At 39.4% G+C, this 22722-nt stretch overlaps 1 protein-coding gene across 1 annotated transcript; it reads right to left on the reverse strand.

Annotated features, from left to right (window-relative positions):
- Positions 1–18091: 18091 nt before the first annotated feature.
- On the reverse strand, positions 18092–21760 carry irx5a (iroquois homeobox 5a). The gene is made up of 3 exons (XM_028014799.1): positions 21043–21760; positions 19789–20194; positions 18092–19133 (listed from the first exon to the last, which is right to left on the reverse strand). Exons 1-3 carry the CDS (start codon positions 21283–21285, stop codon positions 18424–18426), a joined length of 1359 nt encoding a protein of 452 aa, XP_027870600.1. The 5' UTR covers positions 21286–21760; the 3' UTR covers positions 18092–18423.
- Between the last annotated feature and the right edge of the window lie 962 nt (positions 21761–22722).

Raw genomic sequence — 22722 nt, forward strand, 5'->3', positions numbered from 1 at the left:
AAAGGCACTCTCCAAGCAAAAGCAGCTGCTGCCAGGGAAGAAGAGAGCAAGAGTGAGAAGAAAAGGTGGAGATGGACATAAACTCCCAAGAATGGAGGTTTAGATGATTGTAATTATGATTCTCTATAAAACACTCAGTACTATCATTATCATTGAGTCATATGTCCATGCGAGTGAAAGGGGTGTTTAAATGGATGTGTCATCGCTGTCTGAGGTTGAGAAGGGAAAGAGAGGTTTATAGTGGAAAGGAATAAGATACACAGACTGTCTTTTAAAATTGGCACTGTCGATATACAAGTAAAACAGATCCAAACGGATGTAATGGATTATGGTGACTCATTGTGTGGAAGTGTGAAGGTTTGTGTGGGGGTTTATGACTCTAGTGTCCAGTATATCCATTGTTTTCTTTGGTTTCTAAATGCTTATGTTTCTCACATAGTTACATGTGGATTTGTTTAAATGTTTATATGACTGTATGGAGCTGTGGGTGGATATGTTTGCGTGTGTATGTGTGTTGAAAGCCTGAAACGTCTGCGGTTCAATATAAGAAAGCTGGATGTGCACATGCAGGAGCGATTGATTTCAGTGTCGTGGTCCCTCTGTCTAAATGTTGTGGCCATCTTGTTTTCTTACTTTGGTTTCAGAGTGAAATTTGGAAGAAAAAAAAATCCATATTTTCAATGGCAACTCTGACAGAGCCAACAAAATTCACAGGGTGCTGTATTTTTATCCTCTTCGGGTAATGGAAGTTCCAGAAGACAAAACAGTTACAGAAAGCGGTGCAGAGACTGGAGGGCGGGGGTAGATTGTGGTTAAGAAAGCCATATTGGACATCTAGCCATTTGGGAAAAGTAACTATGAGAAGTGCTCCTCCGCCTGTGCACTCTCCACAAAACATAAACCTTACAGCAGTGTGTAGGATGCATGTCGACTTTCTTACGGTGAAATCCAATCATGCTAGGTCTGAATATTCTCAAGCAAAATGGCTCCAAGTTTAATTACACTTTACATGCTGTATGACAGTTTCCATTGTGCAAATCTCAGCCAAACAAGGCTGCTCTAAATCGTCTAGGCATCCTTGTTCACACTGGAGTCAGTGTGCCGAGACAGGAGGGAAGGGCCCTCAACAAGAGGCCCTCTTAACTGCTCTATTATGGAAACACATACCTGTAGTGAAGGAGTCACCTGAGACCCAAAAAGCAAGTAGCTAAAGGCAACTAAGTTCCTCTGTGTTTTTTCGCGGCAGCAAGGTCTTGTACTTGACTGTTATCGAACTGTTATTGTTCCAGTTCTATTGTGTTGATAGTGGGACTCATGAGTCATGAGGAGATTATATGATGACCCTGTAGCCATGGGCTTAGTTGCTGTAATGCATATCAAAGTGTCCCTTCTACAATCTGGGTTTTAAGAGACAAAGTTTCACATAAAATACCATGTTAAGATTGATAAAAACACTTTAACTATCAGTGACATTTAACATATCCTAGGCATTTAACTTACTTTGCATTAGCAGTTCCCAGGTTTAATTCAGAGCTCATCCATGTAACCTCCTTCCCCTTTAGTGGGAAAGCAAACGAAACAGGAGCCCCTTTTCTCAGTTTGATCACTATGGTGGTGGGAGAGCTGGAACCAGGCCTTCGAGAAATTCCTTCTTCAAACCACCATGACTGAGTAGATTAGACCCCCATTCGTTGGCAAACAGTCTTATTTCCAGAAGATATTTGGGGCGTTTAATTCAGAAACAATGCTCAGCTGAGGTTTGAGCCTTTTTTTACTGCATGATTTTGTTATTACCATTCTAAACATTTTTTGTTAAGGTGGCACAGTGAAGCATGTTCAGATATTACCAAATACACTGGTGTCAGGCATAATTACTCTCCCAGTTGACTCTTTTTCTTCTGTACACATTGAAGTCAGGGGAATAAAATCTGACTAACACTCTTTTTTGCATACCGGTGCAGCCATTGTTAAAGCCATGTCATCAATGACACATGGCTATATGCATATTTTATTGGGACATGCATATTTTACTGTGTAATCCTTGGCACAACATTACTTTGTTCAAAGTAGGTGGAGAGGCTTGATAGTACTGTTTTCTTTGACTAGATTATGTTATGTGGTTATAGTAAAGTCAGGTAAATAAAAAATTGCGGACAACCTTTTGTATTAGCCGTTTTAATGCTGTGAAACTGTAATAATGTGTGTTTGTGCTTCAGACGATGGACAACAATGAAATAACAAATTCTCAAGCTGGTGCCAGACTGTTTCCTATCTTGTTGTGTATGATAGTGTTTTTCTTAAAATGTGTGTTACAGCGGTCTACAAATGATGGGTATTTTGTGGAACTGTTATGTCTTTGAATTATGTGTGTTGCTTCCGTTGATATTTAATGTTATAATTGGATTATTCTTCTGAAATTTGAGTTGTACTTTGTCTATTCTGTTTTGGTGGCTCTCGTGTGACATGAAAAGCATTTGGCCCATGAAAATTTTTTTTTCTTTGTCACAATTAGACAAATTTCAGATCATCAAACTAATTATAGCATCAGACTAAGTTCTAAGTAATTATTTCTGTAGGTAAGGGATAAACCCATGGACACCAACCTGACAAAATCTTAACTGCCATGAAGCATTTACCATAACAGGTACTGAGTAATTAGAGTGCTATGGAAAAGCTTTCGGATCATCTTAGCTTGTAAAATTGTTTTAATCTTGCCACCCTAGATAATGTTTTGAACCTGTTTGAGGCTATCCCACAGAATTTCAGTTGTATTGAAGTCCAGACATTCACTCAGCCATTCTGAAACCTGTAATTTAGTTTTGTTGGGTTTTTCAGAGGTGGACTTGCTGGTGTGCTTCATTGTCCTGCTGCATAAGACTAGCACACTTTACATATAGAGCACAAACTGATGGCCAGATATTCATGGTAAGGATTTTCTAGAGACAAGAAGTCATGGCTTCATCAGCTATGCCTATCAGGTATGTCGTGAAACAGCACTGCCGCCCCAGACTATCACACTGACGTCAAGATGTTTAACTACGGGGCGTGCTGTGGTGGCGCAGGGGGTTAGCACGCCCCACGTTTGGAGGCCTTAGTCCTCGACGCGGACGTGGCGGGTTCGACTCCCGGTCCCGACGACCTTTGCCGCATGTCTTCCCCCCTCTCCTCACCCTCCTTCCTGTCTGCCTACTGTAGAAAAAATACGTGCCACTAGCGCCGCAAAAAACTCTTCGGAGAAAAAAAAAAAAAAAAGATGTTTAACTACAGGTCTGAAGTTCTTTGTTGTTGTTATTGTTAGTTTTATACCAGATGTAATGAGAAGCTCAATTTCACAGCCTCCTTCAAAATATTAAAGATGTAAGTCTTGATAATGCATTTTTGATGAATATGTGATATTCTGTATCGCAAACAGTATTTTTTGCTCTGGTACTCTTCAATAGGTGTTCGTGTCAAATTAAATTGATTTTGTTTAATCATATACAGTATCAGTCATGACTTTACCTGAGTGTGTATGTGCATTTTTTTTCTGTTGTTTTTGCGTTCATAGCTTGGCACCCTGCGCAGTTTGTACCCCACCTTTTTGCCGAATGACCGCCGGGGAAAAGCACCAGCCCCCCTGTCATCCTGTGACAAAGTTATAGAAAATATAAGTCATTAATTGATGCAATTAATGACAATTAGTGCTTTAGATATTCTTTTTTGGGACCACCTAGTCCTGATGTTAATGTGTTTGGTTATCTGAAACATTTCGGTGTGACAAAAAACAATCAAACTTTGTTTTTAGTTTGTTTTTGTTTTTTTTCTGATAACAGTGTGAACAAAATGAATGTTTTCCTGTAGCATCTTACACTATTGAAATGACAGACATATATGCAATAGTTTCATGGAGTATTAAAGTCATGGAGTATTAAATCATTTAGTTTTACGCAATACTAAATAGAGCAATTTAGTATTGAGTAAACTGTTTTTGGTCAGTTTTATTTACTTTATTGTTGCTCTTAAAATTACTATAAATCCTGTACAATGTCATTTAAAGGCCGTTACAGTGGAGAACTTCAGCTTACATGAAATGGCGTCCCAGATTGCACTTATTTACAAAACCCAACAACTTTGAGACTGTGGCAGACTATACAGGAGCTGAGTGAACCCAAATGTGCTTGTGAAGCAAGCGTGATTGCATGTGGTAATTCTCTGCACTCCCTTTGCATGGTGTTGTGGTTGAAAAAGTGATTATACCATGCCAGAGAAATGCTAATGTATGTGTTCACAAGAGACATAACATCCAGGCACAATTAAAAGCACAAACAAGTGTCAGCCAGTGTTTGTGTTAATAAGCGGGTTCGCTCGAGAAGGGAATGAGGATGAAGAGGAGACAGAGGGAAGAGAAAGAGAGCGCGGTCACTAGCACGTGTTGCCTGCACTCAGTGAAGGAAAGAATGGCAGCACTTATAAGTGGAGTCCAAATGGAAACAAGGAGGGGAGTTGTGTGTGAACACTGGGATAAATATCAACTGTTAGGCTACACACCCTCCCCCATGCTCTCAAGCGCCACCGCCCCCAACAGTGCCAAGCATCAAGTCACTGCAAAGTTCATGGGAGCAACTTCAAGCATATCACTCACAACTAATAGCCCTCCGTATTCTAGCTACTCATGCACCCGGCACTTAATCATTGTGTTATATCGTGGTACTGCGGGGTGCTGCTCGTTTTTTAGCCTTGCAAATAGACAGATAAGAACTGAGTAAAAGTTAGCTACAGCAACTGGTGGACAAACGATTATGTGTTTAGAGGGAGATTAGACATAATGATATAATTGTATCATGCCCACCCCTTCTTTATAATTCAAAGGCATATGCATTGCTGTTGGGTAATTTGCCTTGGAAAAAGTATTCATTCCTCCAAAACCTTTTCATATTTATGTAATTTTAACCACAAAATTTATTGGATTTTGTGTGGAAACCTAAAGCATAGTAGTTCATAATTGTGAAGTTAAAAGAAGAGAAGACATGCTTTTAAAGGTTTTAAAAACAAAACATCTAGAAGGTTTATCAAGTATAAGCTTTATCTTTAACGTATTAATCAGTATATTGTAGAACTACAGTTCTAGGAAGTTCAAACTGCAGATCTTTTGGGGTATGGTTCTACCAAATTCTCACATTTAGATATTTAAATTTTCCCACTGCCCATTTTTCTGTCCTTTTGGAACATAGCTCAAGCTCACTCCAGTTGAATGAGTGGCATTGGTGGACAGAAATGTTTAAATTTGGTCACAGATACAAAAATAGATTCAATTTGGACTTTAACTAAGCTGTTTTAATCCATGCAGAGGATTTGGTCTATACCATTCCATTTTATCTCTGACTATATGTTTCAGGCAGTTGCTGAAAAGTACATTTCCCCTTAACTTTATTGCAGCCTTTAATAATTTTGCCTACATGTATCTATGAACATCTTTACATCAACTCTGATGTAAATTTGTTCACAACTGAAGAAAAGCATCTGATCCTTCCACCACCGTGTTTCTTTATGTGGATGTTGTGTTCAGTGTGATGTGCAGTATTAATATTCCACCTCGCATAAAGAGTTTGCATTTTGGCTGAAAAGTTTTATTTGGGTCGAATCTGACGATAGCACTAGATCTCCTTATTGGCTGTGTTCAATGTATGACGTTTGTTTGAGTCTTTCTTCTTTTATTAAGGATGAAAATTAATATTAGATCATCAGATATAATTTTATGACTTAACATGAGCTTCCTACAATTTTATCCCTGACCAGTTTAGTAAGTTTCCTGGTCCTCAGGCTCATGTTTGTTCATTAATGTTCACTCACAAATCTCTAAGTCCTTTGCAAAACACCTGTATTGATGCTAAGATTAAATTACACAAAAATTAATTTTATGTTCTTTTTAGTAAACCTCCAAAGACAGTTTGTTACATTGGATTTTAATTTGGGGATGATATATATACAGTATATATATAGTATATATATAAAGGAATGGAATACAAATACACTCCACACCTTTCAGATTTATTTTTATGTCCAAGAAATGTTAAAACCATGTTTCATTTTCTTCCACTTTACTGTAATGCACTACTTTGAGTGATGTGAAATGACAATACCATGCATGGACATTTGTGGTAGTAAAATTTAAAAGAAATATTGATAGTTTTGCAAGGCACTGTACATCTTTACATGTATGAAGGAACATAGAGATGCATGTTATTTTCTGAATTTCTTGAAGCACATCCTTGGTAAAGATTAATCAGTAAAGTTTGCTGATGTGTGTGGAAAGGAGTTTTTATTTATACATTATACATTTATACATAGCAGGCCTAGAAATTGAATAAACATCTATTTCTCAGCATTTTCTCACTGGTCTGGTTTTCGTTGGTAATTACTCAAAATTTTGATGTTGGATCAAGAGCCACACAACAGAGATGACGTAATGATAAAGGATCTAAAATATATACGAGTTACCCAGCTCTTTACCTGTGGGCATTCAATTTTTAGGAATTTACTGGTATTATTTTACTGTGACATTTTTAGTTAGAACTGGGGATGATCATGCCAGTTTGTAATGTCTTATCGCCTACGGTTAAAACAAGGCTCACCGCAAATCAAAAACAGATCCTACACTTTAAACACTATTGCTCATGCATTGAGGGGGCAGGAGGAAGGATCACATGTCCCGTTCATGTGTTGCCAAAACACAAAGTGTCTAAAACTATTCCAAGATTACAGTCTGAAACAGCTCTGGCTGTTCTGTCATTCTTCAAAAGTTTTAACTTTTATAGTTGAATTCACTCAGACTCAGTATGCCTCGTGAAAGTGGGTCTACTTAACAGTCTTTCAGAATTTGTCACATTACAACCACAAACTTCAGGAGGTATTTTTGGGGTTATGTTTTATTAGGACTAGGACAAACCAGTAAAATAGAAGAAAAATAGCATTTTTGGACATGCTGTTTTTCAGAACTAAAAATCTGAAAAGTGTGGTGTGCTTTTGAATTTAGCTCATGCTCAATCAGATTTGGGAAGCATCTTTGAATATGAGCTCTGAAATCTTGCTGCAGCTTCTTTGATTTTAGGGTTGGACAAACGAGCCTCTCCTTTTCTGCTCAAGAAAGCCATCCCCACAGCAAGATACTGCCACGACCATGTTTCACTGTAGGGATGACACTTTTGGGGTCATGTACAATGTTACTTTTCTGCTTGACATTGTGCACCATTTCCCACATGTTCAATGAGTCTTCTACAATGTTTTTGGCAATTGGTAAATACTACTTATAGCTTATTTACAACAATAGCCTCTCTTTCAAAAAGTCTAGACTTGTATGTCTGTCCTGCCTACATATTCACCCATGTGAGCTGTGGATCTCTAGTATCCGTTGACTGCTGCTTTTCTTATTAAAGTTGTCAGTCAGTTTACATGGACACTCATAAATACTGGAAGTTCTAAGTTTGGGATATTATTTTATAATATATTGTTATTTAATGGTATCAGGAAATTAACATAGACAAACAATGCGTGGTATATGCTTCTGTGTGTTGGATTGTGTTGCTTTCATGCATGGCAAAACATTCTAACTGGACATTTTGTTGCTGATGAAAGTGTCGATAGAATACAGAGGTACAGCTCGAACCTCTTCCATGCCACACACATGCACGGACCCTCTGCTTTGTATTTGATCTCACAGAATATCAATTATTCCACTGTTAGTCACTGTTAGTCAATCAATAATAGATTTTAGTCTTTGAAGATTTAAAAGCCTGAAAAAAAGTGTGCCTTTGTCTTGAGTGTGTCCCTTCCCTCAGTCACCGACAGAGGAAGAAGCTCTTCATTACAAGATCAAATCCTTAACTCATCCTGTGCTATTGATTGCTGCCGACTTACAAATCATATGTATTGATCAAAGCAGGGATGTTACCGAATGTAGGGCAGACAGTAAAATCCCATCCATTTAGTCTTAATAGCCCACATTAAAGCAATTATGCACACAAATTAGGACTTTGTGACTGTACTCTTATTATAATCAATATTTTTTCCCTTTTCACTTTGCATTTAAATCCATTCAATTCTGATAATGAATCATGGTAGTCCTTGCTATTGACTGCCACTGCTGGTACATTTGTAATTGGTTGGACAACCTTTTATCAGCTACTTTAGCTCTGTAGATAACTCTGCTGCAATCGATGGTATAATGTGCTTAAGATTTTTATATGCATGTGTCAATACTCATGTATTTACTAATGACAATGCCATCATAGATGACCCACTAATGTACTCATTTTGTGAGTCAATCAACAGGTCAAGGACTGAAGAACTGTCTATTTAAGTGCACTGCACAAAGAGAGAGTGAGCAAACCATTTTTATTTTCCTCTATTTGTTTTTAGGAAAGCCCAGGACAGTGTCTACATTGCTCAGAGGCATATTAGCTACTCCTTACGACAATTTTGAAATATATTATTCAAACAAAATTGATCAAAATGTAGACCATTACAACAATTTTGTGTTCTGAACTTGTTTGTTCTCATGCTCTGTTTATTGTTTATTTTTTTTCAGTTGTCTCAAGAAACATCACAAAAGCCATGAAGAACTTCTTTGGGATAAGTAATCAGCTAAAGTGTCTAACAAAAATGAATCCTTAAACTTTTGTATAAGTTGTCATTTTACAGAGCATAGTTATTAATTTTAAGAAAAATGGTGCATGGTTTCCACCATATTTTCTCTAAAAATCTGAACAGTGTGGCATAAATATAGTATGGTATCTGTGTAGTTATACATTCCACAAGTGTTACATTTGTGAACGAGTAAAAGTGAAATAAAACATTTTGTAAGCAAAATTATAAGTTGTTGCAAAGGGGAGAGCAAATATATGGATGAATGTAGTCAGAAAAAGTTTCAGACTGTACCTGTGAATCCAGGAAGAGATGGTGGGTGGATGCTTAGACTTTTCATATTTGTTTATAAGTTCACTTTTTCTGAAATATCAAAAAGCATATATCAATTTCTTTACAGTTGACAATAAATTACATTGATATTTGTGGTAGTAAGAGGAATGAATACTTTTACAGGGTAGTGTATATAGATTTTTAGAGCAAAATCTGTGAATGTTATTAAAAGTAAAATCTAACATGAAAAGGACATCTAGTCATTCATAAACCATTTGACTTGTTTATGTAAATTTTGTTTGTAAATGTTCTTCTGACATTTATTCAGTCCAAAAAAAACAGAAAAACTGAGACCATCACTCATTAAAATTCTTGCTTTCCCACACAATCCAAAGAGTATAATTATAAACTTTCGATGATATATGCAACCGAGCTTGCTGACTTTTTTTTTCCGAAGTGAGATTATAACTTATTGGTGATATATGCAAGTGAACTTCCTGACCGTTGGTTCAATGAGTTTCCAATACGAGAGGAGGATTTTTTTTCTATTTTTTATTGTTTCAGTCATGAAACTGTAATTTTAAAAAAATGACATGACTGAAATTACATCCTATGAATTCTAACAAGCTCTGTAATATGAGGTTCTAACTGTTCCCATTCAGCATAACAAATGCAGTACAATAAGTCATATTATATGCATACTTGTCAGGGAACTGAAATGGTTTGTGAAGCAAAACTTCCACTTAGGAGCTTGATTTTTAGCTCCTTTTTTTCACTCTGCTGATTCCGCTTTTTCCGTATTTGTTTTTGATGCTTTTAGGATGAAATGTGCTCATAAAAAATGTAATGCCATAATCTGCATATGCCGATCCCTCTCATTGGGTTGTTGTCTCTTGTTTTGAGGAAAATGATTGAAAGCAATATCAGGAAGCAATGAGCGGATCTCAATTTCGTCCTTTGTGACGAATGCATTTCATCTCCTTTGTGCTGTGCAAAAGAGGTTATCAGACCAAGATTAGCCTGTGCTTGAACCACTCCATCCACTGCATCAAACAAAAACAGACACCCTAGGAAGGCAATGAATATTTAAAGAATTTTAACTGCTAATATTTGATGTGAGACACGTAGTAGGCAAAGCACCACTAAATTTCCGTGCGTCTCTTACTAAGCTGCATCAAACTGTATTAGTCTAATTGCAACTAAAGTCCAAATTTTTGATTTATGAGTTTCACAATTTCTATTATGTGCAGCATGCGAAGCAATGCGCAGAGCATTGAAGAACCAACAACCGATGAAGTGCATGTACACTAGAAAGAGACAGAAAAAGAGCTTTCTCAGAAAACTTATGTCATGAGACTCTCATTATCTAACGTTGGCACCCGAGAGATCAACACTGCCAAGAAGATACAGAGTTATAATTGCTTTTATTGGTTTATTGTGTGAGCGAAGGAACTCTTTGATGTATTTAAGGGACTGAGCTAATGAATAAGTAAATGCAGAATCCAGTCTATCCAGGGAACTGATCTCAAAGGGGGTGATGGTGGGGTTGGGGTGGGGGGTGTTAGCACTGGTTGGGAAGGGGGAAGCGACTGGAGTTGCAACAATGCGTTCTTCAGTTGCCAAAGATTGTGAACAAGCTCAAACTCAATTAAGCAGAGTGGAGCAAAGAGCGGCAGGTAGGAATGCACCGGGTGCAATTAAGTCTAAGCTTCCCTATGCAATGCTGAGCGGAGAAATGCGTGACCCTGGATTTATTGGAGCTGGCCGTGCAGTGGGATGAGGAGGTGGGCTTATTTAGCAAATATGTAGAGGTGCTTTTGACCCCAAAGTGACCTAATCACAAACCCACTATCACAAACAGACACACACACACACACACCCTCTCTGCCCTGGCTGTCGTTAATCATCATTTGTGATGAGAGCAGGCCTTGTTGCCGCTGAATAATAGAACATGTGATCACTTCTACTTCATTTTTCAACATGTTGGACACTTCCTGTGTAAACTGTGTACTTGATGATTTTTGGTGACTCATTAATTAGTCTCTCTGGCCTTTGTGTTTGTCGTTCTTCTAGACTTCACAGACTGTTGCGGGACGAGGTCGGAGATGATGCCCTGCAGAACCCCTCTTCCTGGTTTTCCCACAAAAGTGATCAGACGGTGAACATTGAGAGTGTGCCTCCATGTCTGCAGGTTGTCTTGCATTTTCAGCTTAACCTTTTATTAAACCGTTCATTATGCATCAACTTGGCCCACAGACCGCCTGCCACATTCTCATGCCCATCAGGTCAGTCAGGTTAACAGCCGAAGGGAGGCTGGGGGCAGGAGGGCAGTGCTATCTCATCTGCACCCCTCTGTCTGAAGCCTGCGCAACACATTTGCAGATAGAGAGTGAGAACTATATACTACAACCATTTGATGAGCAGCAGGGCAATAAATTCATTAATCATCATTATATGCCTCATCAAACTCTTTGCCAGACTCTCCATGGGAGTTACACAAATTAGCCAGTGAAAAAAGCATTCATTTTAGAGGAGCTAGGTAAGTGCTTTTTGATTGCTTTCTTGAACAATGCTTCCCCTGACAAGCTAATAAATCAGATCGTTCTATACTTAAAGTGCAGCTACTGTGAACCCAATCTGAGCTCCCCAAACAAAAAGGGAAGCTGTGTAGGACGAGGGGTTTTACCACAGACGGAGCTCTTTCACTGATTTGTTTTGGATTCCTTTTCTTTATTCGGCAACAAAGAAGTCTGGGTACAAAGCTTTTGATATCTGAATGAACTGCTGTTAGGTCTCCAGATGCAACAAGGGATTTTCTCACTTCATATCAGAATAACCTCATGTTTGCCTTGAAATGAGAAAAACCAAGTCAATAGTGACCATATGGTACAAAATTTCAATTAGACTTTTCTTCTTCCTCTCTGTTCTTTATTATAAGCTGCTCTGGTTTTATACATACAACCTAAAGTGGGATGCATATAGCTGCAAACTGCAGGCTTTTGTGTGCACAGAGAATCTTACCTGGCAAGTGATGCATACCTACTACAGTGAGCACATCCTTCCATCCAGATGGTCATTCCATGCAAGACCAGCAAATCATCCATCAGACTGGAAGTAGCTCCTTTTATTGAAAATGAGGTCAATAGATGTCTTGAGCCTTGTTTTAGGCTGGCCTAGCAAGCCTGCTTGAGGTGTTAGCAGTTCTCGTTTAACGAGTACGATGGGGCATCTCGATTGGGAAGGATGCAGTTGGCAGAGGGGGGTAGTTAGGGGTGGTCTCTTATCTGTTTAAAGCCCCTCTCTGATGAGATTACCTATTGGAGTTGGCTGTAAACCACACTGTTAATCAGTGTGCAGCAGCACACTCCCACTGGCTGCCAGCCACTGCAGCTTTTTCATCATTTTTTTGTATTTTCTTTTTTACTTTGGACTGAGACAGAAATTTTATGTAGAAAATGGTCAGATTGGGGCTACTACTAATTTTAAAACAAAAAGCCATAATTTCAGAAGTTATGTTTTACTATGGCAAAACTTGAAATTAAGGACAGATTTTAAAACAGCTTAATAATTTATAAATGCATGTTTTTAAGTACAATACAATAATTCAAAAATAATCAGTAGGTGTGATTTGTTGGACCATACTTTGTTAGCCTCGGCTACATTTAGCCTTGATGGGTTTTTTTTCTCCTAATGTTTGACCTAAGTGATCCTGGTGTCATTTGAGACTGAGTCACTGAAATTCAAAAAAGGATTCACTGTGGAAGACAAAAAGAAAAGTATTTTTAAATAAATAAATGTTGCAACTTTTATCAAGTCCTCAGCAGGAGGTTTTCTGGAAAGTCAATCGCAATGAAGGTTGTTGAGCTTCCTTAATAGATAATTATTTACCAATTAACATTATTGTTGAGTTTGAATGTCTGATACTGAATTTCTTTCTGTGTATTTATCATAATTTTCTATCTTAAATTCATTCTTAAAAACTAAGTGGCCATTACAGTGTCCCACCCAACCCCAAGACAACCAAAAACTGAAGGAGGTACATATTTTAAAACCATTCTATAATGTCTGCAAACAAGCAGAGACATGAACCAAACTAATTGGTTTCGGTTTGTGTTTATATTTAGACTTTGCTGGTGCTGGTTAAATACAGCAGGTATGCACATCTTACAAAACTTGGAGAAGCCGTTGTGATTGTTCCTGTCTGGGAACAATGAGTTACATTACTTATAAGTACCTTAAAGTTAGCAATCTGATGCTGTCCCAGCGAGGATCAGTGCAGTTTCTGTCCTTGTGAGAGTGAGGTCTGGTCTTACGCAGGGATCCCTTTACTGCTGAGCTGAGGCAGGGCTTGGAATAACTTGGGGAAACTGAGTAGAAAGCTAGTCCCCCCTCTTTATGTCCATCTTGGGAGCTGATCCAATTAAGTAAAGAGCCATTTGCATCCCTCAGACTACACCAAGCTGGAAGCATCAAAAATTAGAAGCTTTGCACAAAAATAAAGGGCTAGCAGTGACGGAAGGACCAATTTTTGTTGTGCAAGGTGGTTTGAGGAGGGTAAAGTGTCCCAGAAGATGGTGGATAATGGTAATGTTACAGGCGAGGCCTGTGTGTGTGAGCGCAGGCATTATAGCGGTCATTAGGACAGATATCTGTGTGGTAATGTGGAACAGATGTTGAGAAGAAAGGGATCATTTAAAAAGGGCAAATGTAAATAAACATTGAGGCAGCTCGGTACCCCTCCTCCCTTGTGGACCCAGTGAAGTCACTGAAAGAAAACAGTTCATCAATCTTCTTCACGGCCATACGCTTTGTGAGATTAGAGCTGCGAATAAAGATTTATAGAGACCTTCCTTTTTTATTTTACTGATTTGAACAACTATTGCAACTTTTCCGTTTTGGATGGTGTAATGATCGCAAACTATACATGTTTCAAGATTGCACATGTGTATTTGGGTGTTGAACCTGCTCACCTTTAAAGCAGGATACCTGTGCATGGCCAGTGATGGTGGTTCCACCTTCGTTCTGGATTCAAACTCATTCTGCCCTATGGCCATGCATACCCGAGGGGCTTTGGCATGGAGTTTAGGCCACAAGTCCACCCCTGCATTTTATATGTACATAATATACATATATGGGTGTGTGTGTGTGTTTGTGCATGTCGCCTCCCTCAGGGCAGGGCAGTACCCCTCAGTGTGAGCTCCAGTGAGCCCTTACATGGCCACTGAACACAGACCCTTTGCAGTCACAGGGTCAGAGGCTCACGCCACACTGCTGTCAGAGCAGATTGGTCCCATTTCAAGGAGTCAAGGTGCTTTCAGAGGAGAGCTTTGTGGATGTGCATGTGTGTGCTTGTGCAGATTGTGTCTCCAATTAAGTAAAATTAGGCTTCTTGTTTGCACTGTAGAAGCAGTTCAGGAATTTAAGCTAATTGAGTTATTATCCTCACCTAAATCCAGTTAAACCCTTTTTTTATATATAAACACATGGCAGTCCAAGGATCTCAGCGCATCACTCCTTTATAATGTTGGTTTTTTTTGTACTTCATAAAAATGTTTTATTTATGTTGGGGGAGTAGGAGGGTAGGTCACTTAAAACATCTCACAGCTGAAAATTACACATGTAATCTCTCCCAGAGGGGCTCTATATGGAGAAATAGAAAAACAGTCCGTGAAGTGCAGGAAAACAGAGGTAAATCACTTTCTGACACTTTATCTGGGCCACTTAAGCAGGTTCAAGACTGCTTTATAACTCCATTTAACATGAGCAAGTTACTCTCCGTGATTTGAGTGTAATGTTACACAGAGACAGAGTTTTTTTTTTTTTTTTGTTCATACCGCACCATGTTCAGACATAAAGGTGAACTGGTTCCGTACCAAAACACTTCTCTGTATAAAGAAGTAAAACCTGAAATCTTACTTATTACCATGCAATCTTGTGTTTTAGAATATTTCAAAGGAGAAGTAGAAGAACGCATCGAACGTCTCTGCAGCCTTAGTGACAATTATAAACAACCATATTTTCTGAGGCCCCTATTTTTTTTTTTTTTTTCGCACTTGGCATCGCGTGCGTTTCAGCACATGAGCTTGACCCCTGCGAATAATCCGAGTCGGCCAACTATACCGCCGGTGTCTTTTTACGCACTCGAGCTGAATCCGACTCCCAACTACAAAGTCGTGTTGCATCAATAGTCGTGTTTATATAAGATGCTCCGAGCGCTATGAGCGAAATTCAACAGGTTCTGCTTTCACACCGCGGACCGATTCAGATAAACAGTTCAGAGGCGTTCAACGACCCATTTGACCGGCTGATGTCGAAGTTGGATTGGTTCTCATCTCATGTCAGCCTCAAAAGGAAATCGCTGAGTTTCATTCAACCTTCTAAAAAATAATCGAACAAAATAAAATAGAAAAAAGTATACATAAAATTTAAATATATATACACAAACTCTCATTGACTGTTTTGTGGTACCGATGTCCGCCACATTATTAGATCTATCTAAAAAACATTATTAAATACTTGTCTATTTTTGTTATCCATTCGTTTATATTATCTTCATTGTTCGTAAATGTCAACTATTTGAACCAGGAAAATGCCTTCTAGCTGTAAACAATTAGTCGTTTCTTTCTTTGTGACAACAATTTCGATATGACTGTTTTTTTAAGTGATTAATTTAATTTTATGATTAATGTATTCGTGGGGACTGCAGGATGTATACAGGTTGTTACCCAGTTGTTGTTTTTTTTAGCTTAAACAAAAAAAGAAGAAAACTAAAAAGAAAAAAAAAACAACAACAACGAAACAAACATTTTTAACCCGATTCTATACGCTTAAGGTTCAGTAAAAAAAAAGTCGGAATGAAGGTTACAGAGCTACTCTTCTTCCTCTCCAGTTTCTCCCCCTGTCGGCTTTTTTTTTTTTTTTTTCCCCTTCATTTTCACACGTGGGAACGGCTTCAAGCCTACTTAGTATTCTCAAATTGTAGCGATCCCAACAATGAACCGACACGCCATTCAAGCGGATGGGAAGCCAGGGACCGAGTTGAGGGAAAAAAAAGTTGCTGGGAGGATCTCCCCTGCAGGCTGTCATGCCTTCTCTGATGAAGGCTCGCAAATTCTCCCGCTCCGCGTCCTCGAGTAATCTGGGGTTAATTGACTGGCTTTTATCACGCAGGGAAAGAGAACAAGAATAATCAACGATTATATACAGTCTATATTAATTTGGTTGGTGATTTTCTCTTTTTCATCTTCATTTTCTTCCCCAGAAACTTGAAGATAATTACAGTTAGGCCTGTAATTCCTACGCAACCCCTTCAGCAGTTCAGCATTATAAAATATAGGCTTATATCGACATTGAATATGTTAATTCCCGATGTTTTCTTGAAGTAATAATAATAATAATAATAATAATAATAAAAATACAATTAAAGGATATGCATGCTGTAGTAGTACATTTTAAGTCAACTTGAATTGTGGGACAAAAAAAAAGCCAAGTAATCCAATAAAACACGACAAATAAAGTAAAAAAAAAAGACGAAAAATAATAATAAAAAAATATATTTTTCGTTATTTGTCAAACGCCTAAAACTCCCTTTGAATTAAAAAAAATTAATGTAAACAAATTAGATTTAAAAAAAACAAACTTCCCTGATGTATCTCAATCATACAAATTCGCATCCTAAAGAAACTCAGCAAAAGACGGAAAAAGGTATTTTAATGTCTTCACAGACGATTCGGTAATGTTTTCTAATGAAACTCCTAAATACTCTCCGAGGAGACGTCGCATCGAACAGCTCCATATCCCTCCGGGGATCAACAGCAGGAAGAAGAAAAAGAAGGGTGTAAAAAAAAAAAACAAAAAAAAACATAATTACGCTATTTAGCCGGCTGATGTGTCGCAATCACTGCTCTTGCACACTCTGTCAGATTAAAATAGAGGAGCCGAACAGAGGACATTAAGGCTAAGGGAATTATTGAAACCTCAGGGGAGATTTCACGCCGGAGAAGTGGGGGGAAAAGCAAACTATAGAGATTAATGGCGGCCATAAACAAGAGCATGCCATCCCACAGCAGTGGAGGTCAACAATAACGACATCAATAATAATAATTATACCTTTTCAATGCCCTTTAAAAAGAGGTAATAAATAAAAAAAAAACACAACGAATAAAAAGAACTGACAGTAAAAAAAAAAAAGAAAAAGAAAGAAAATAAGGCCTTTTTGGATTTGAGGCCTAGAACACATCTAATCATAATGTTTCATAATAATATTTGTATTATTTTGCACCGCTATATTCAATACGAACAAGCTTTAAAAAATAATAAATAACATTTGATAATTAATTTAGTCTGATTTCCTCTTTGTTGCTCTGCAGTTATGCCATTTTTAACCTGCAGCCATATTAACTGATTATTGTTGTGACTTCAGTTGTTTTTGTTTTCTTCTTCTTTTTACATATATATATATATATATATAAATCTTATTATCATACTTTTTATTATAATAACTTTTACCAAGCAATTCAGTCGCGGATGGGTTTCCGTTACGGATTACCAGACTCCCACAGCCCACCCCTCCCTGAAATTGTAGGAGCAAGTGTGACACCTACCTGCAGAAGTTGGAAGAGTTATAGAGAGAGCGCTGGCTTGCACACACTCTTAATATGTTTCTGTGTCTGCTGCCTGCATGGCAACGTTCTGCAGAGTTTCACATCCAACGCGCAATTTAAAAAAAAATAAATAAAAGAGAGAGACTCGATTAATGATATATAATGGGCCAGTATGTTTTAAATGCATGGTCGCGTCCCTTTTAAACAGCTTTGCCACGCCTTAGAAAATAGTAATGAGGTCTAAATTTGGCATAAAATCCTGCTCATTACCGGAGTTCAGCACCTGATTGCTCTGGGTAGAACACGAAAAGGTAATTGGGTTAAATGGCTGCGCTTTGCTGCTGTTATTATGTCAACATCCACTTTTAGAAACGCGCGCAAGACAAAAAAAAAAAACAAAAAAAAGAAATTGAAAATAATTGAAGGATTGAGTAGAATTTGACCTAATAAAATTAAAATCATAAAAGCAAAACTCCCCAAAACAGCCTGTGTGTTGTGAGACTAATGACCTTTAAACCATCTGTCATCGTGCAAAATGCACGTAAACAAACCAAGCAACATCAGCCGTTCCACCAAATAACCTCTGCACAAGTGTGTAGGTTTTTTTTTCTCCATAATTTACTTCAAAGATAGCGTGTTGTCCATTTTAAATACAAAAAGCTACATTAAATATACATGTTAGTCTTTCATACAAATAGGCGGCTGCAGCAATTAAGACCATTCTTGTTACATATTTTTAGTTTTAACCATTCAGAAACTAAAAATTCTTTTGAAGATAAGCATTTACTCAGAAAATAACCATATTCTCAGAATTTGCTTCAGCGTTCTTCTTGTTCGTTTTTTTTCTTTTTTTTTTATGCAACCACAAAAAAAATAAAATAAAATAAAATAAATAGAAGTCCGTGGTGACGTGGAAAATATTCAGGTATTAAATATTTGACATACCTTTCTTTAGTTCATAAGGGGAGTCTTTACAAAGATCTACCTGCGTTTGGCCTCTGACTTTCTGGCTCTCCCTTACCAAGGCCTCTGCTCTATTTAACACAGTCTGGTTTAATCCATTGAAATGTGCCGTGGAGCCCGTGGTCACCGAGCCGTGGTTACTGTGAAGGGGTCCAAAGCTGCCACCATAGTTCGTGTAGCCGGGGTAGAAAGGGGAGGTGTAGTACAGAGGCCTGGATAGGACCGTGCTGTTGGGGAGCGGGCACTGGGGGGAGGACCGGGACGGAGAGGCGTTGGTGCCCAGCACTGCGCTCTGACCCAAGCCGGGGCACGCCTGCTGCGCCTCACCGCTTCCCTTACACCTGTCTGAAGACGTAGCGATCTCCGCCAAAGACCAAAGTTTGGGTTTAGGGGCTGAAGGGGGCGAGTGAATAACAGAGGTCACATTGCTGGTCACCGTATTCTGCGGGTGGCTCAAATCGGACGGTTTGTCTTGCGTCGCGCCGGCCTGGTTCCCCCGGGGCACCGCTGGTGGAGACGAGGTGGTCGGCTTGGCGGAATCCGGCAGCAGCTCCGTAGTCCGCTCCTCCTGCTCTTTTAACTCCGAGTCGCTCAGGAGGGGATCCGTCTCTTTACCATGGCTCTCTTCTTTAAATCTGTCACAGCCAATGTCCCCTGGGTTCAGTAGTTTGTGATCTGAAGCGCAAATAAAGAATGGAATCATTGCCAAATAATCGTAACAGCACATTACTGGTGGAGCTGAAAAAAAAAAAGTATTTTAGGTGATCATGAGGCAAAAGAAAAAAAATTTAAAAAGTACTCTGTACTAAAATATCACAATTAAGCATAGCTACATTCGTTTTACTGCGCTTGTAAAGTTCCTCATAAATAAGTGCACTAGACTAAAAAGCGGAATTACCTCATAATTACAATAATTAAAGATTCTTAACATTACCATGCGATTTAAAAAAATATATATACATATATTATCCATTTGATGCATTAGAATTATAATGGGCTTCAGCAGAAATAATCAGAGTAAAAGCACTTTCACTTGAATTCCCAGCCCACTTCAGCATTTGCATCCTTATTATGCCGTTAAAGATAAATTGACTGCTAAACACTGTGCGTCCCCAGCAATTTCAGCCCATGAAAAGTCAAACGAGGGGACTTCAAGGTGATTATTATTTAAAGCAATTGTCTCATTATAAATTATACACCACCATTAACCAGCAATCAATTTTGCGCCTTGAGTGGAAACGACTGCGATGAAAAATTGATGATTTTTTTTTTTTTTTTTTTTGCCCTTTTCTCCCCCCCCCCCCCCCCCCCCCTCCCCTGCAACACCGACCTGCCTCCGTGTCTGTGGAGTCCCCCTTGTCAAGAGGCTTGTTTGGCTCGTCGTCGTCATTTTTCTCCAAGTCGATGTTCTCGTCCTCCTCCTCGTCCTCGCTCCGGTTTCGAGGGGTCCAGGTCATCTTGTTCTCCTTCTTTAGCCTCCTCCTGGCGTTAGCGAACCAGGTGGACACCTGTGTGAGGGTCATTTTGGTGATGATGGCCAGCATGATCTTCTCCCCTTTAGTTGGATATGGGTTCTTTCGGTGCTCGTTGAGCCAAGCCTTCAGGGTGGCGGTGGCGTCCCGCGTTGCGTTCTTGCGGTATGCGGGGTCACCGTAAGGGTAGGTGCCCAGGGGCGCCGCATAAGGGTGGTATCCAATAGAACCAGCCATTCCCGTTGTGTGATCGTAGGGAGAACTCTGGAATAAAAACAACAACAAAAAAATATTAGTGAATGCATAAATATTTTTGAAACTTCAGTTATTTTCTAAACAATTGCAAAAATAAAAAATAAAAAAATCTTACAAGTAAACATACACGCACATGCGCGTGCACTGTAAAACAAAAGCGCATGATGACGCACATGCCTTAAATTCAGTAAAATGTTTATAGAGTTGTGGGTAACTTTTATGTCTTAAATGATGTATGATCATTTACTTTCTTGTTTTATTTTGTCGCAACATAGGTACGAAATATTTGTTGGACATACTATTAAACAAGTATAAAACGACCCATAATATAGTCCTTATAATAATTCTATTATCTGTATTTTCATGTGCCTTTTTAGTTGTTGTTATTTGGTCTTTAAAGACGGTCTGAGAACTTATCTCATAGGGGGAAAAAACAGCAGGGACATTCAAAATCAAAACGGCAAATCTAATTTTTATTGCAGCTGGGTTTGAATACCGCAGCTGACGCAGTCAATAAGCTTCTAAAAACAAATAGAGTGACCTATAAGCTGCAATCATATGGCGCTACTGCACTCTGTCGCGCACAGTGAATTCAGGGTAGTGTTTCTCCTTTTTAGATAAAAGATACAGACACGCACGCACGCACACATTAGCTATATATATATAATTAATTAATTGGTGACATACTTGCGGGAAACTCCTGAAAATATAGCTTTTTTTTTTTTTTCTTTTTTTTTTTTTTTTACTTTAATAAACACAGCCACTTGCTTCATTAAGCAGAACACTTACACTTTTTTTTACATCTGCTTCGCTTTCTGCGCCTTCTCTGGATCAACAATCACCTTTAATTTACTCACCACGTATGAGCTGAAAGTGGCAGCCGCAGCCGCGTCCGCGCTGTACGGTAAGTGGGAGTTATAGCCCGGAGAGGCGCTGGTGAACGCGGTAGATCCGGCATAGGGCGCAAACGCGGATCCCGAAGAGGATCTCCCAAGCTCCTCGGTTCTGGGTCCCGATATGACGCTGGTGCTGTACGCGGGGCAAGAGTACAGGGCTAAAGAGGCGGACGGCTGGTACAAGTAGCCCTGAGGATACGCCATGCTGGAGCCCCGAGAGTGTGAAGCCACTTAAACTTGCGCACTTTCCCCCGCTTTTTTTGTGTGTGTCTTCTCATGCGCTGCTGCCGTGGCGCATATGAGCTACGTGTATGCAGACCCCGATGTCAGTCCTCTTCTTGCAAATGACAAGGCAGAAATCAAAAAGTGAACTGCCGAAATAAAAAAAAAAAAAAAGAAGCGGATTATTTTTGGTCGCTGCCTGCCAGCCAGCCAGCCAGCCAGCCTCTGTCCGTCGGAAGAGTTCACAGTCTGCTGCTCCTTTATCTGAGTTGCACCGTCGCTCTCATGCCTGTGCAGAAGTTTTATTTTTTTTTTCCCGTCGGACGGGGGGCTTTGCTTGGGAAAACGTCCTGCCAAGATGCTAAGTTGGAAATTGAGGATCCTGACGCCTACTACGCTGCGCAGCACGCTCCTCCTCTCGGGGTGTAGTCACAGAAGGGAAAGGCAAGCTTATGCTGGGTAACCACAACCCCTGTCCAAACCCATGCACACTCTCTCTCTCTCCCTCTCTCTCTTTCTCTCTCTCTCTTCCTCACCCCCTCCCTTCTCTCACGTTAACTAACAAGCCTTCTCATTCTCAATTTCTCTATTTTTCCCGTTTTTAACAAGCCTCGTTGCAGTGAGCCTCAAGTGCGCCTGGCAGCCCCCCTTTTGGACGGCGACGTCATGCGAGTCTATCAACTCTCAACTTTCCTCTCCTTTCTCCCAAATACGAAGTCCTTACTTTCACACTTGATCAACAACAAATCGGCTGTTGTATGCAGGAGATGTGGGCTTGCAAGATACCGCCAGGAACGAAAAAAAAAAAGGCGCCTCGCTGCAGCGATCGCTTTCTTTGTGCGTAAAGAAAAAGAAAACGCGTGTTTTTTTCCTCCCCTCCATATTTCGTGCGCTAAACGAGCAGACAGATGCTGTTCGATCTCTGCGCGCATTGTGTTAACATCCGCGTCTGTGGAGGGAGTTTGGGGTGGTTCAAATGGATTATTGCAATTGTCGGCTTTTTTAAACGCCAGCTGAGGTGTTGCGCTTGTAAGAAAAGTGAGAGTAAAACTCCCCCAGACCGAACAAAAACAACTTCTTTTTTTCCCCCCTCGGAACAGTTTTTTTCCCCCTGTCAATTTAAGAATACAAATCACCGTCATCATTTTGTGTCTACCTTTTTTTTTATATATATAGAAGAGGAACCTTCGTGGCTTGTTCTTAATAAACTTCGACAGATTTAACTGAGACGGAGACTAAATAGTTTTCGCAATGGATCCTGGAATAAACCAGACCCATAAGCGCTCTCAGAAAGTCGTAAACCCTGAAGCCGCGGCAGATTAGTGCCAACTACGCCAAATCCGCCTGGACTAGAGGGTGTAATCTCATTTGATCTCAGCAGATATATTTCTATTCTGAAATGCAGGATGGCAATAAATA

This window comes from Xiphophorus couchianus, chromosome 4, assembly GCF_001444195.1.
Source record: "Xiphophorus couchianus chromosome 4, X_couchianus-1.0, whole genome shotgun sequence".
Taxonomy (NCBI): Eukaryota; Metazoa; Chordata; class Actinopteri; order Cyprinodontiformes; family Poeciliidae; genus Xiphophorus; species Xiphophorus couchianus.

Bases quoted from the DNA above. Each gene is read 5' to 3' on its own strand.
- irx5a (XM_028014799.1), bottom strand. From the start codon at position 21,285: ATGGCGTATCCTCAGGGCTACTTGTACCAGCCGTCCGCCTCTTTAGCC. The intron at 20,195-21,042 runs GTGAGTAAATTA...TTTTTATTCCAG, and splicing joins CCACTTTCAGCTCATACGTG to AGTTCTCCCTACGATCACAC. The intron at 19,134-19,788 runs GTCGGTGTTGCA...TTTGCGCTTCAG, and splicing joins CTCCACAGACACGGAGGCAG to ATCACAAACTACTGAACCCA.